The 14816-nt window shown below is 37.7% G+C and overlaps 1 protein-coding gene across 1 annotated transcript in view; it reads right to left on the bottom strand.

Moving 5' to 3' along the window:
- Nucleotides 1-14816, bottom strand: part of LOC107728987 (rho GTPase-activating protein 28-like) — a 39326-nt gene that overhangs the window by 19055 nt on the left and 5455 nt on the right. Inside the window, exons 2-7 of the mRNA XM_016539332.1 lie at nt 8099-8235; nt 6589-6809; nt 3473-3545; nt 2757-2796; nt 1945-2108; nt 777-868 (exon numbers count right to left, since the gene is read on the bottom strand). Coding sequence (XP_016394818.1) covers nt 777-868; nt 1945-2108; nt 2757-2796; nt 3473-3545; nt 6589-6809; nt 8099-8235 — 727 coding nt within the window. The remainder of the gene's footprint in view (nt 1-776; nt 869-1944; nt 2109-2756; nt 2797-3472; nt 3546-6588; nt 6810-8098; nt 8236-14816) is intronic.

Consider the following 14816-nt stretch of genomic DNA (forward strand, 5'->3'; position numbering starts at 1 on the left):
CAAGATTATGTTGTCTGGAAATTTACTGCGGTAACACCATGTCTTCTGGACATTTACTACAGTAACACCATGTTTTCCGGACATTTACAATGGTAACACCTTGTTTTTTGGATATTTACTAAGGTAACACCATGTTTTCTGGACATTTACAATGGTCTGTCTGTGTGCTGTTGTTTTCTGACAGAGATGATTGAGATTCCAGAGTCTTTATCAGTCATTGATAAGAGCGTCAGACTCAGTTCAGAACGCAGCTGTGTGTGGGGGGTTTCTACCAGCTGGGGGTCTCCGTATCTTCCCGTCAGCTCTCGAGTTACCCAACACAAATACTGACGGTGTTGCAATGCTGGAAGAATCTCAGGGTGAGCGGATTCACTGCTGAAGGTTTTTTAAAGCATCTATTTTAATCCTCCGTCTCTGTGTTTCTAAGTGTTTCCTCAGTAAATCTCTCTCCAGTGAAACAATAAATGGCCTCCATCATTCCACTTAAAAACAGAGGCATTGAGGTCAATCCAGGCACGTAAAACAAACCAGAGCACTTCTGGCCACCGCCTTTGTTTTTTGGAAATCCTCTGTAACGGAGATGAGCGTGGGCCGTCGGGTCAGGATAATGTGAGACAGCGCGCCGCGGCTCCGTCCAAGGATGCGGGAGGGACGAGTATCTGAGCCCTGAGAAGTGCTGACTGGGAACTTTCCAGAAAAGTCAGCGCTCGCAATCTCTCTCGATCACAACATTCCAGCCTCGTTTCTAACAACCAAAGAAGGAAAGATGAACGTACCTTCTTAAAAACCAGAGGAACTCTGGAACCGGGGTATTTCTTCTGGTCATTTTCCAGCAACGTAGTGAGAGGAACGCAGAATATGCCGCTGTCTGTGGGAACAAAACGACAGCGTTTACAGACAGTTTTACATGCTTTCTGACATTTACAATGGTAAAACCATGTTTTTTGCACATTTACGATAGCAACACCATGCTTTCTGGACTTTTACTATGGTAACACCATGTTTTCTCCATATTCACAACGGCAACGCCATGTGTTCTAGGCATTTACTATGGTAACACCATGTTGTGCACAATTACTATGTTAATACCATGGCTTTTGTGCACATTTACCATGGTAACACCATGTTTTATGAACATTTACTATGGTAACACCATGTTTTGTGCACAATTACTATGATAACATCATATTTATGGACATTTACTAAGGAAACAATGATCTTTGGACATTTACTATGGTAATGCCATGTTTTCTGGATATTCACAATGGCAACACCACGTTTTTTAAATATTTACTATGGTAATGCCATGTTTTGTGCACATTTACTATGGCAACACCATGTTTCATGGACGTTTACAATGGTAACACCATGTTTTTGTGGACATTTACTATGGTAACACCATGTTTTATGGGCATTACAAAGGTAACACCATGTTCTGTGAACTATTACTAGGGTTACACCATGTTTTCTGCATATTCACAACGGCAACGCCATGTGTCCTAGGCATTTACTATGGTAACACCATGTTGTTGGTTGCACCATTTATTATGGTAATACCATGGTTTTTATGGACATTTACTATGGCAACACCATGTTTTTATGGACATTTACAATGGTAACACCATGTTTTGTGCACATTTACAATGGTCACACCATGTTTTGTACACATTTACTATGGTAACACCATGTTTTATGGGCATTACAAAGGTAACACCATGTTTTGTGAACTATTACTAGGGTTACCATGTTTTTTGTGGATATTTATTTACAATGGTAACACCATTTATGGTAATACCATGGTTTTTGTGGACATTTACTATGGTGACATCATGTTTTATGGGCATTTACAATAGTAATCATATCCTGCTGTCTGTGGGAACAAAACAACAGTGTTTAAAGCCAGTTTTTACATGGCTTCTGAGTCTTGATGTGACTGACCCGCACCTCGTGCTTTACTGCGCACCACGCGGTTCCTCTTCATCTCGATGCCCATGAAGTCGTAGAATGTGGTCAGCTCGATCAGGGAGATGTAGCCGATCTTCTTGATGTCCTCAGATGATAGATCGCTCACTCGCGTCACACCCTGTCTGGGCCTCACGATCTGAAAACTCTGAAGAACAGACCACAAACCGCATTAGACGGCAGCATCTGATCTGAGCTCGCTATCCAGGGAAGATGCTTTCAGTAAATGCTGCTTGTTTGTGTCACGCAACAGAACAAACACTGCCAGTAAAAGGTGCATTATGTAGACCCCATGAGATAGCTGGACAATTTTCTTTCCTGTGTTGGTTTGTTTTATTTGGACCAGATATACACTACTGTTCACAAGATTGTTTTTTTTCTTTTGAAAGAAATTAATACTTCTATTCAGCAAGAATTCATTAAATTGATCAAAAGTGACAGTAAAGACATTTTATAATTTCTTGAGCAGCAAATCAGCATATTAGAATGATTTCTGAAAATCACGTGACACTGAAGACTGGAGTAATGATGCTGAAAATACAGCTTTGATCACAGAAATAAACTACAGCTTAACAGATATTCACATAGAAAATAGCTGTTTTGAATAGTAATAATATTTCACAGATTACTGGATTTATCTCCCGAAAATACCAAAAAGATCTTACCAATCAAAGCTACAAACATGAGCTAAACAAATAAAACTCTCATGCTGAATTCATGGAGTCTTTAAATTTGATGGAATCAGTTTGAAAAATGCCCATTTAAAGGCAGGGTATGTGATTTTTCAAAAACACTTTAGAAAACTGATCGTGTCCGCTGCACACGACAGAGGGACTGGACACACAGAGAAACATTAACTAAGCTCAGGACTAAGAAATTAATCACCAGCGATAATGATATTTCCACGAGCTCTTAACTCCGAAAATGATTCAGACACTTTGAGCCGAGCATGTTTTGCTGAAGTGTTTTTCTTTAATTGCTAATGTGATCTTTTTACTCCACAGACTGAACTAAATGAAGCACTGCTTGGTAATTAGTTGAGCTAAATTGGTTTTATCTAATTGTGTATTAAATGTAACAGCTGACAGATATTCAACAGAATTCATTACATAGCTTTCTATCAAAGTTATCTGATATTATCAAGATGAGTTTGTTCTGACACAGTTTAACTCCGAGCTCTTCTCATATTTTATTACCATTTTCTAAACTATAGCCAATAAACTGTGATATAATGTGAGAAATGCTGAAGTGTCTGAATACATTTTGGTTTGACTATAAACCAAAACCATAAACACAGCCACTTTCTATGATAGCTCCTATTTAATCTTGTTCTTCTCTTTTCTGCGTTTCTTCTATTTGTGAACTAATCTAGCTTATATTTGCCATCATGTACTGTAAACATTGTGTCTCTTATGATAAACTGCTTGTGATGTTCCTCTTCTGTGCGTCTGCTAAATGAATGCATGTTAATGTAAATATATCATCTAAACAGGGTCAAACGTTGTCCAACCTTTAGGTGGATTCCACTGCGGCAGTTTGGGAGCGATCTGTCCGTTTGGAGAAATGGGAGGCGTCAGTTCAGACTGTAAGAGAACAGAATCACATCATCACACACGGATTCATGAGGTAAACACATTCAACGCTGAAATCAACATGCACCACTGCAAATGGCAGTGCAGATAATTGTGGTTAGATCAATAACCATGATGAGAGATTAATCAATAATCAGTTTAGAATCACTCAGTTATCACGTCCCACATGTCAGATATGAATAATTTCAGCATGTGTTAATGTCTGTATAGACGATGTCCTGCTGAACACTGGACATTTGTTGGACTTTACACTCCTCTAAACCTAACAGATGCCACAGCATTTAAAACAGCACCATTTACTCTCTGTTCAGTCAAACCTGCTGCCGTTGGTCAGTCAAACAGACATCATTGGTTAGATTCATGCATGTGATTTACATTGCATTCAAGATACACATGTTATCAGTTCATGCATTCCCTGGGAATCCAACCCATGACTTTGTCGTTGCCAGCTCCCTGATTTACAATCTAAGCTACAAAATGCCACACTACTTGAACATCAGCTTTAACGTCTGTATGAAATTAAAACCTATTTTCTAAGTGCATGCAATTTAATCATGTTAATGTTTTGAGCTCAAATTTGTTTAGTCAAAGTGTCATAACTGGATCTTCTGGCGGTTTTGATTAAACATTATGAGCTCAAAACATGAATGAAACATGCACAAATTAATTGCGTGCAATTAGAAAATAGAATTTTTATTTCACGCAATAGTTTGTGGTGCGTCAGTTTCTCTGGTGGCGTATGTCAATCATTTAGTGCTCTTAAACTCCGCCCCTGCAAGCGAAAGCCACGCCCACATCTCAACATCCAATCAACAACCGATGCACAGCACCAAGCCCTGCCCTATAATTTTACAATTGTAACTCATTACATTCAGATGTACGTCACAAGGGGAACCCCCTCGAAATGCAATTGGGCTAGTTTTGAGTAGAAATGTGGCAGGTTTTGTTGTGAAAACCTGGCAACCCTGATAACAACTAATTGACATGCCAGTCAGTGTTGCCAAGTCTGCAGTTTTCCCGTGGAATAAATCCAACCCATGACTTTGTCGTTGCCAGCTCCCTGATTTACAATCTAAGCTACAAAATGCCACACTATTTGAACATCAGCTTTAAAGTCTGTATGAAATTAAAATCTATTTTCTAAGTGCATGCAATTTAATCATGTTAATGTTTTGAGCTAAAATTTGTTTAGTCAAAGTGTCATAACTGGATCTTCTGGCGGTTTTGATTAAACATTATGAGCTCAAAACATGAATGAAACATGCACAAATTAATTGCGTGCAATTAGAAAATAGAATTTTTATTTCACGCAATAGTTTGTGGTGCGTCAGTTTCTCTGGTGGCGTATGTCAATCATTTAGTGCTCTTAAACTCCGCCCCTGCAAGCGAAAGCCACGCCCACATCTCAACATCCAATCAACAACCGATGCACAGAACCAAGCCTTGCCCTACAATTTTTTTTTCAATAACTCATTACATTGAGATGTAGGTCACAAGGGGAACCCCCTCGAAATGCAATTGGGCTAGTTTTGAGTAGAAATGTGGCAGGTTTTGTTGTGAAAACCTGGCAACCCTGATAACAACTAATTGACATGCCAGTCAGTGTTGCCAAGTCTGCAGTTTTCCCGTGGAATAAGGCTACTTTAACACTGTTACCGTGGGTTGTTTTTCATGTTTTGGGGATTAAGCGGTCCCAATAACCTGATATTTAGCCCCTGGAATACGAATTGTACTAGGGAACCCCACCAAAAAAATATGTATTTGTAGCAATTGGGCGGGTGTTGTTGTGAAAACCTGGCAACCCTGACGCCAGTGAAACAAGACAGCTGTTCAAAAGTAATCTGATCGGATTTTGAGCATAGGATTGGATCAAATCTTGACAATGGGTTGTTCAGAAGAAAAAAAAAAGGATTCTTAAAGACAGGTAGAGGCCTGTTCACAGGCACTAGAAAGGGCCTAAAAAATGAAAGTTACAAAAGCCTACTTTAAGCCTGAAGAGAACTAATGCATTTTGCTTGCCAAAAACACCAGATTAATTCAGCACTATATACAGCGCCCGTGTGCACTTAGTGGCTTTGTATTAGTGTTTTAAGAGCCAACACATGGACGTGGATCACATTTCAGAATTTATGTGCACAGAACAAAAGTTCTTTTTTTTAGATCAGAATCTAAGGCAGAGTACAGCAGAGCAAGAATTAAACAACTGAGAATGAATCACTCTGTATTTTGTATCAAACATTCATTTTCATCATGTCTGAGGAAACACAAAGAAATGGTGAACAATCTTTTTCAACACAAATGATGGCTTTTCACATGATGGTGTTTAAGCCCGGTGGCAAGTTGTTCAAAAGGAATCTGATCGGATTTCAGCTATGCATAGGATTCAAATCTTAACAATGGGTTGTTCAAAAGAAAAAAAAAGGATTCTGAATTCAGATTAGATCACAAAAAACAATCTTGGTTTTGATCTGGATTAAATCCTGAGTTTGTGTTGTTCAAAACGTTTTAGTAAGATTGGGATACTTTTGATATTCTGATGCCAGCAGAAGAGTGGATTTCAGGAACAAATATGTAATAAAACTTTAAAACTGCTCCAAAAAATACAACACTTATAACATGTAATACACCACCAAACAGCTGTCGATATCAAACAAAACTATTATTTAATTTAAAGTTTGTTTGTTTTTTTAATCACTGATTGTAAACTACATTGGCACAATCATCAGAGATGGAGCAGTCAGAAGTAGTTATTTGTGTAAATGCAACGGCATTTTTTTCTCCATCATCATGTCCCTTCAGGGGCTCCGTAGAGCTCTAGTAATCCAGATTTGGAAATCTGGAACAGTGTGTATCTGGATCAGTGTGATCCAATCCAGTTTTGCTTTGAAAAACCAGCACAGAAGTAAGATGGGTTTCCTGATCCTGGATCACAAAACATGGGATTTCCAAATCCAGATCATTCTGATCCAGATTACACTTTCTGAACAACTGGCCCCTGATTAGAACCAGGCATGAACCACCGGTTTGCGCTCACCGACGCGTCGGACATGGAGAAGACATCTCGAACGTGTCTCATGGGCTGTCTGTTCCTCTTGCGCAGTGTCTGCGTGTAGTTATCCAGCCGTTTCTTCACCATAGCAGCCTGTGAGTGTGTGAGCGTGGAGAGGAGAGCCTCCGCCGGGCCGTCGCTCTGTGTTCCCGTCACCAGCGTGGAGAGCCCCGCCTCCTGCAGCCACGCCTCCTCAAGCTCCGCCTCTGAAACATCAAACACACACCGACTGATAGTTTTCACGTGACATCACACACTTATAGTAACGCCCACCTAGAGGACATAACAAAGCTTTGCTCCACTGACCGCCAGTTATTCTTACGCGTAATGTGGAAAAACTGCTTTCACACAAAATCTTTCCTTGTCACACAGTTTCTGAAAGCTGACACTCAAACAGCAGAAGCACACACCAAAGCTACAAAACCAGACACTAATTCTCAGCCTTTGACTTTTTCAATTTGACAAAACACTTTTTGTAAAACACAACACACAGTTCTCTATGTAACACACACACATCTAACAGGAATTAATATTATGGCAAAGGTGTTTGCAAATGTTTGCTTTTGAGATGTGTTTGTGATATTTTGAATGCAGTGCTTCGTTTTGCAAGAGATGCGAGGCGTTTTGCATTGTTTGTGCAATTCTTGGATTTGTGTGTAAAGTTATGAAAAAAAGAGGCAAAGTTTTGAAAATGTGTGTAAGCTGTTGAAAAACATGGTAAAAGGTGAAATGCAGTACACACCTTATTGATGATGCATGCTTTGTGCATGCAAGCAGATGAACCCAGAATATAAACACAACACGCAAAGTTTCACATTAAATGAAAGTTTCACAATAAAGAAAACATTGAACCATTTAGTGCATTGTATTCATATTCTGGGCTCATCTGCTTGCCTTTATAAAGTAAGCATAATTCAGTAAGGTGTGTACTGAAATTGTTCTTTTAATATCACTGTTTTAAATACATTAAGTGTTTTTCACAATGTTTTGCCACGCTATTTAGTGCTTGAAATATTGCAATAATATGGATTGCAAATGGCCAAAACTTGCATATCTTTGTTTTGTTCTTTTGAGAAGTGATATAAATATTTGCAGGCAGTTTGGAAACAGATGGAACATTGACAGGCTTGTGCTGCAGTTATATGAATGTTTTGCCCTCCAGGTCTTTGAGCCGGTCACGTGACTGAAGGCTATGAATTAAAAGACTCTTAAGGTCTTTGTCCGAAATTTTTGCACGTTAAAAAATAAATACGACCTCACGTTGTGTCAAACGCGTTTACACACTGCCTCCGAAACTCTCCTCTGTCAAAAATAATCGGATCGGGTTCGATTTTCTGTGTTTTTGCATCTGTAGCAAGCATTTTGATAGGAAAGGATGATGAATAAACGCATACAAAAATTTCAGACTCGGTGTGCAAGGACCTTTAGGCCTGTGAACTATAATGATGACTCCAAGAATACGGGTTTGAGCGAGGGAGTGAATATCCATACACACCGTCCACGCTGGCGCGCTCCATCAGCTCCTCCGGTCCTCCCTGACGCTCCTCATCGATGCTCTTCATCTCACTCCAGTAGTCCTCCATGGAGTCCCGCTCCAAACTCATGCTGCCTATCCGCTGATACTGCGCTTTCCTGCAGAAACACAGAGAAACTGAACCCATGAGTGTCTGCATCAGGTGCATCTGAGATCATCTGCACACACAGACACACACAATACCAGAGAACAGACTGAAGAACGGCCAATAATAATCACATTCACTCGATCGGATTCAAGCACCCAGATTTACAGTGAAGCCTCGCGGGAAAGGAAGAGAGGAGGAAAAAGAAGGAAAGAAAGGAAAACAGCATGAAAAGAAGGAAAAAAGAGAAAAGAAGGAAAAGGAAAAGAAAGGTAAAAATGAGAAAAGAAAGAAAAGGGGAAAAAAAACAAGGAAAAATGGAAAAAGAAGAAAAGGAAATAAAAGGGGAAAAGAAGGACAAACATGAAAGGAAAAAAAGAAGAGAGACAAAAGAAGAAGAAAAGAAAGAAGGAAAAGGAAAAAGAATGGAAATTAAAAGAAAAAGGTAAAAAGAAGAAAAGAGGAAGGGGGAAAGAAAAGGAAAGGAAAAAAGAAGGAAAAACAAGAAGGAAAAATGGAAAAAGAAGAAAAGAAAGTGAGGGGAAAGAAAAATAAGGAAAGAACAGAAGGGAAAAAGACAAACATGAAAAGAAAAAAGAGAAGAGAGACAAAAGAAGAAGAAAAGAAAAAGAAGGAAAAGGAAAAATGGAAAAAATGAAGGAAAAATGGAAAAAGAAGAAAAGCAAATAAAAGGGGAAAAGAAGGACACACATGAAAGGAAAAAAATGAGAGGGAAAAAGACAGAAAAATTGAAAAAAGATAAAGGAAAAATAAGAAAAGGTAAAGAAAAATAAGTGGGAAAAGACAAAAAGGGAAAAGAAAAGAAGAAAATGAAAAGCTGTCTAGATTACTAGCAAGGCTTTCACAAAATATAACAGAAAATATCAATTCTGGTGTTTCATAAAAAGCTTAAAGTTAGTTACTAATGACTCATTTAAACCCACGACTAATTGAATCCTAAGCGTGTTACTGAGATTAAACACGGTCACATGATCTCAACAGACTTTATTAGACCACTGATGCGAGTCAGAATCTCATGTGACGGGTTCGTGCTCGATTTCTTCATCTGTTAACTCTTACAATATCACACCCTATTAAAGACATTATTCATAAGACACCTGCATGCTCAGAGAGACACTACAGTATTAGAGACACAGCTCCAAGAGAACAGAGCTGAACAAGTTCACTCATGAGAGAATAAAAACTAGTTCAACACGGCAGGTAAACACCAGCGCTGTTGCCAACTTGGCAATTTTGTTGCTAAATTTAGCAACTTTTCAGACTACCCTAGCAACTTTTTCTTCCAAAAGCACCTAGCAACAAATGTAGCTATTTTTAACATTTATTCCGCAACTTTTAGCAACTTTTGTTAAGTGACTCAAACGATAAAAAGGCACATATTTTCATCTAAATTACACAAAAAAAGGGAGCCAAAGATGCCTAGCACTACACATATCACGTGAATCAAGTTCGCTGCTATTTGCAATTGTTCCATTTAATAATAATGATAATAATTGAATAATTGTTCATTTATGATACACCTTGTTAGCTTGTACATGCAATTGTTGATCAGTTAGTACACTGTAAGAAAAATATCTAGAAAAATGGAAAAGGCACTAGTCATTTTCATATTAATAGACATATGCAATGCATATACAATGCGTAATTTAAAATGCAGGTAAAAAACCTGTGAAAAATCAATATGGAAAATTCCTTCATATTAACACAGTAGATTATGCACTACTTTTAGAGTGTAGCATACTAACTAACTACTAATACACTGCTTAAAATAGTTCAGAATGTGTAGTTTTACTAGTTTACTGGCTAATTTAAAAAAAACTTAAATTGTTGAAAGTGTTCAATAATTCAATGTTATTTTTTAAAATACAGTTGTTTAAATTTTAATGTTATGTTATGCATTTATATCATTTTACGAGAATGATATGTGATATGTGATAATGATATAATGAAAATCTGGAATCTGAGGGTGCAAAAAAATCTAAATATTGAGAAAATCATCTTTAAAGTTGTTCAGATGAAGTTCTTAGCAATGCATATTACTAATAAAAAATTAAGTTTTGATATATTTACAGTAGGACATTTACAAAATATCTTCATGGACTGAGATTTGATGCAGTGGCACAATTTTGCGTAGTGATTACATCATCATGCAGTGACATCCCAGCGTCATTTAGCAACAAATTGGCCTTCCTTTAGCAACTTCTGCTGAAAATGAGTTGGCAGAACTGAAAGAACATCTCAGTGAGATGCTACAAACAGACAGGATGCTCAAATGAGCTTCATCTCTCTGGCTTTCTATCAAATATTGATAAGCTACAGGAGCTGATGATGAAGATGAAGATGATGGCCAGGAAGTGGACCTGCGTCATTTAGAGGAAGTTATCGATCAGCGCTGCACATGATGGAGCCTGAATTGTGTTACATGAAGAGCTTAATTGCCTCCAAACGTCCCTGCCTCAGTTTACACACATCAAGCCTCCGATGGAAACACAATTTCCCTGCCATTTTCAGCTGGAAAAACATCACAATCACGTCAGTGAAAACAACCTCCTTCATGCATTCCATCAGCGCGAGGAACGGCAGGAGCGCAGAAGAACAGGTTCACAGACACATGTTTGAGTTTCACCGTAGTTTCTCTTTCAGCTCACAGTCCGAGTCTGATCCGAGTCGATACCAACACTAATCTCCAGGAAAACATTTATGACCTGATTATTGCTGATATTAATAAAACCATTCCTGACAAAGAAATATTCTAGGTGAAATGTAACTCTGTTTATTAAAAGCTTGACAAAAACACAAACAATTTACTTAATAATAATAACATTTTATTTTTATTTTAATAGCACCTTTCCAAAACCTAAGGTCACTTTACAAACTTTGACAGAAGTAATATAATAAAAAAAATTATTTCAATGTATATTGTATTTATATAATATATTAAAAAATAAGACAGCACTTTACTTTTCAAATATCTTAAGCAAATAAAAATATATTATATATATAATATTATATATAAAAATATATAATATAATTTTTTTATACACTTAAAAGACTCAATGAACATAAGAAATTCAGCCTTAAAGACTTTAAGAGGTAATTCAGAATTCCGTTTGCTTTTGTGTGTTTGAAAAAGTTCTCTTTCATTTGCACTGAAAATAACCAAATCTCAGGCGTAAACACTATAAACACAACCCGAGTTATTTATACATTTATACACATGAGAAAACAATGCATATGATTAAGAAAGCTCTCAGATTGTGCTCTATTTCTAGACACCAAATACTGAGGCATGATCAAAATATCAGTTATTCTGAGAATACAACTACAGATGAGACACTGAAGCAGAACAGAAACATCTTCAGACTCACGCTGTGTGTTCAGAGGAACACTGGACACCAATCAGGATTTGGAAAACCAAACGATCAACCTCCAAAAGACACGAGACGTCCGAATGAAACCAGAACTAAACCAGCTGACGGCGTCAATCAGGTCCTGTACAAACTCCATAAATCCACAGAGTCACAAAGACAAACATAAAAGCACAGAGGATCTCCAGAGAGCTTGAGGAGCGTGTGGCTGTTCTCCTTTAGGTCCTGTTCTGAATGGATACAGCATGCGTACCTCACAGTGCTCAGAAAGACATCAGGAGGAGATGTGTGTGTGTGTGTGTGTGTGTGTGAGAGAGAGAGAGTGTGTGGTCAGCATCATGCAAACATCAAATATCAGACACACAGTAGCAGTTCTGCACAACTTTTCCATTGCTTTTCTATGTAAAGATGCACGTCATGTGTCTTTTGCAGCATCTCGCTCATGAAATAGCGTTCTAAAACTCAGCTCTCAACTTAAAAGAAGCTCAGCTCACGTCTCATAACCTTGCGTTTTTTCCATTCCATTGCCATGTCTGGTGTTTTAATGCACAAGTGCATTCTGTGTGAATGTATAATTGTCATATCTGTGTCCCTGCAGCACAAAAGCAGTGTTAAGTCGCTGGGGTATATTTGTAGCAATAGCCAACAATACATTGTATGGGTCAAAATTATACATTTTTCTTTTATGCCAAAAATCATTAGGATATTAAGTAAAGATCATGTTCCATGAAGATATTTAGTACATTTCCTACCATAAATATATCAAAACTTAATGTTTGATTAGTAATATGCATTGCTAAGAACTTCATTTGAACAACTTTAAAGATGATTTTCTCAATATTTAGATTTTTTTGCACCCTCAGATTCCAGATTTTCAAATAGTTGCATCTTAGTCAAATATTGTCCTATCCTAACAAACCATACATCAATGGAAAGCTTATTTATTCAGCTTTCAGATGATGCATACATCTCAATTTAACAAAATTGACTCTTATGACTAGTTTTGTGCTCCAGGGTCACATTTGCTAAAAAAAAAAAAAAAACATTACATTGGAATGAATCTTTAAAATCAGAAATCCCTAAACCAAACCTCATGAGAAAGAACTCAACCTGAGAACTAAACATTAGTGATGCTTGACTTAGCAATCAGTTTACATACTCAAACTCAAATGCGTGAGCATTTCGGTGCAGACTAGAAAGGGAATGTTGATTAAAACACAGTGCACAGCTGGAATCTGAGCCCAAAGCCGCCCTAAACACCCCCCACACACACTGTATTTAATCAGCTCGGCCCGGTTCCCCCGAGCACTTCAGCGCCGTCAGCAGATCGCACTCCAGCGGGTAAAAGCCGGAGCATTAGCTGCAGACAACAGTCATATCAGCCGGATTGAGGAGCTAATGGAGCGTCAGATGAAGAGGGTTAGTGTCCACTGATGACTAACGCACACTAAACCAGCACAAACCACAAACACTCCTTCATTATACAGCGTGACAGAAGAGGGTTTTAAACCCAATCCTTATGCTCCAGCCACATTCAGATCAATATGAGCACAAAACCAGTCATAAGGGTCAATTTTGTGAAATTGAGATTTATACATCATCTGAAAGCTGAATAAATAATCTTTCCATTGATGTATGGTTTGTTAGGATAGGACAATATTTGGCTGAGATACAACTATTTGAAAATCTGGAATCTGAGGGTGCAAAAAAATCTAAATATTGAGAAAATCATCTTTAAAGTTGTTCAAATTAAGTTCTTAGCAATGCATATTACTAATCGGAAATTAAGTTTTGATATATTTACAGTAGGAAATTTGCTAAATATCTTCATGGAACATGATCTTTACTTTAAACTTTGGTTTAAATTTTAGGGTGAAATATAGTATTGGCTTCATGTGTTTGAGATTCACCCATATGATACTAAATGATTACCATATTCATATTCCTTGCAATTTACATAATATAACAAGGTACTTTTAAAGAATACCATGGTACTAGTCCAAAAAAAATTAATTTACGGTATGTATGGTATTAGTAATGTGTGTTATATTAAGAATGTAGTATAATTTTTCACATACACAACCTGTCAAAAGTGTTTGGGAGTGGTGGGATTTTTTTATATTTCTGAAAGAAGTCTCTTCTGCTCACCAAGGCTGCATTTATTTGATCAAAAATACAGTAAAAATGTGAAATATTATTCTAATGTAAAACAGCTGTTTTCTATGTGAATATCTGTTAAACTGTAATTTATTTCTGTGATTAAAGCTGTATTTTCAGCATCATTACTGCAGTCTTATGGTTAGGTGCTGTACAGTTGTGCTGCACAATATTTTTGTGGAAACCGTGATACATTTTATTTCTCAGGATTCACAGATGAAAGTTCAACAGAACAGCATTTATTTGAAATAGAAATCTTTTGTAACATTATAAATGGCTTTATTGCCACTTTTGATCAATTCAATGCATCCTTGGTGAATAAAAGTATTTCTCTAAAAAAAAAAATCCTAATGCCCCCAAACTTTTGAATGGCAGTGTGTGAGAGTGAGTGTGTGTGCACCACAGACTGAGTGTGCTTTTACAGAGAGGAAGTCCACTGCCACTGACACTTCCTGTTTGGCTCAAGCGATTGGAAAGCCTGTTGAATGTCCAACATGTGCTATATAATGCTCTATATTACCACAGAAATCAATAACACAACATTAACTTCCTATTAGCCTCAGTGACGACGCTCTCAGACAGAACAGAAGAACAGAGAGCACATGATGAGCCGTCAAACACTGAACCAAACACTCACGATCCGGAGAAACCTGTCATTAATCAAGGTCACACAGCGCTTACAGTCAAAGAGAAACTAGAAGAATAATGCGTCACACAGAGCAGGAGGATCAGATTACATGAGCGCAAATGTCTCAAAATATTCTTGAGAACATTTATATAGTTTCTAAGCCATGTTTAGATTCAGTCACATGTCTAATGAAGCTCAAACACTCGTCCAGGCGAGAGAAAACACTGGTCCAGATATAAAACACCATTTAGGTTCAGTCATGAAACAAAAACTCCCAACCAAACACCTTGAGTGTGTCGGCTTCTCACGCCAACGGTACGATTTACCAGTCAAATGTGGCTCCTCACGTTCATGCAAAGCAGCATGTGACGGTGGTAAAGTCACACAAACATCATGTGTGTGTGAGTGTGTGTGTGTGTG

This window comes from Sinocyclocheilus rhinocerous, unplaced genomic scaffold, assembly GCF_001515625.1.
Source record: "Sinocyclocheilus rhinocerous isolate Xijiao unplaced genomic scaffold, SAMN03320098_v1.1 scaffold37, whole genome shotgun sequence".
Lineage (NCBI taxonomy): Eukaryota > Metazoa > Chordata > Actinopteri > Cypriniformes > Cyprinidae > Sinocyclocheilus > Sinocyclocheilus rhinocerous.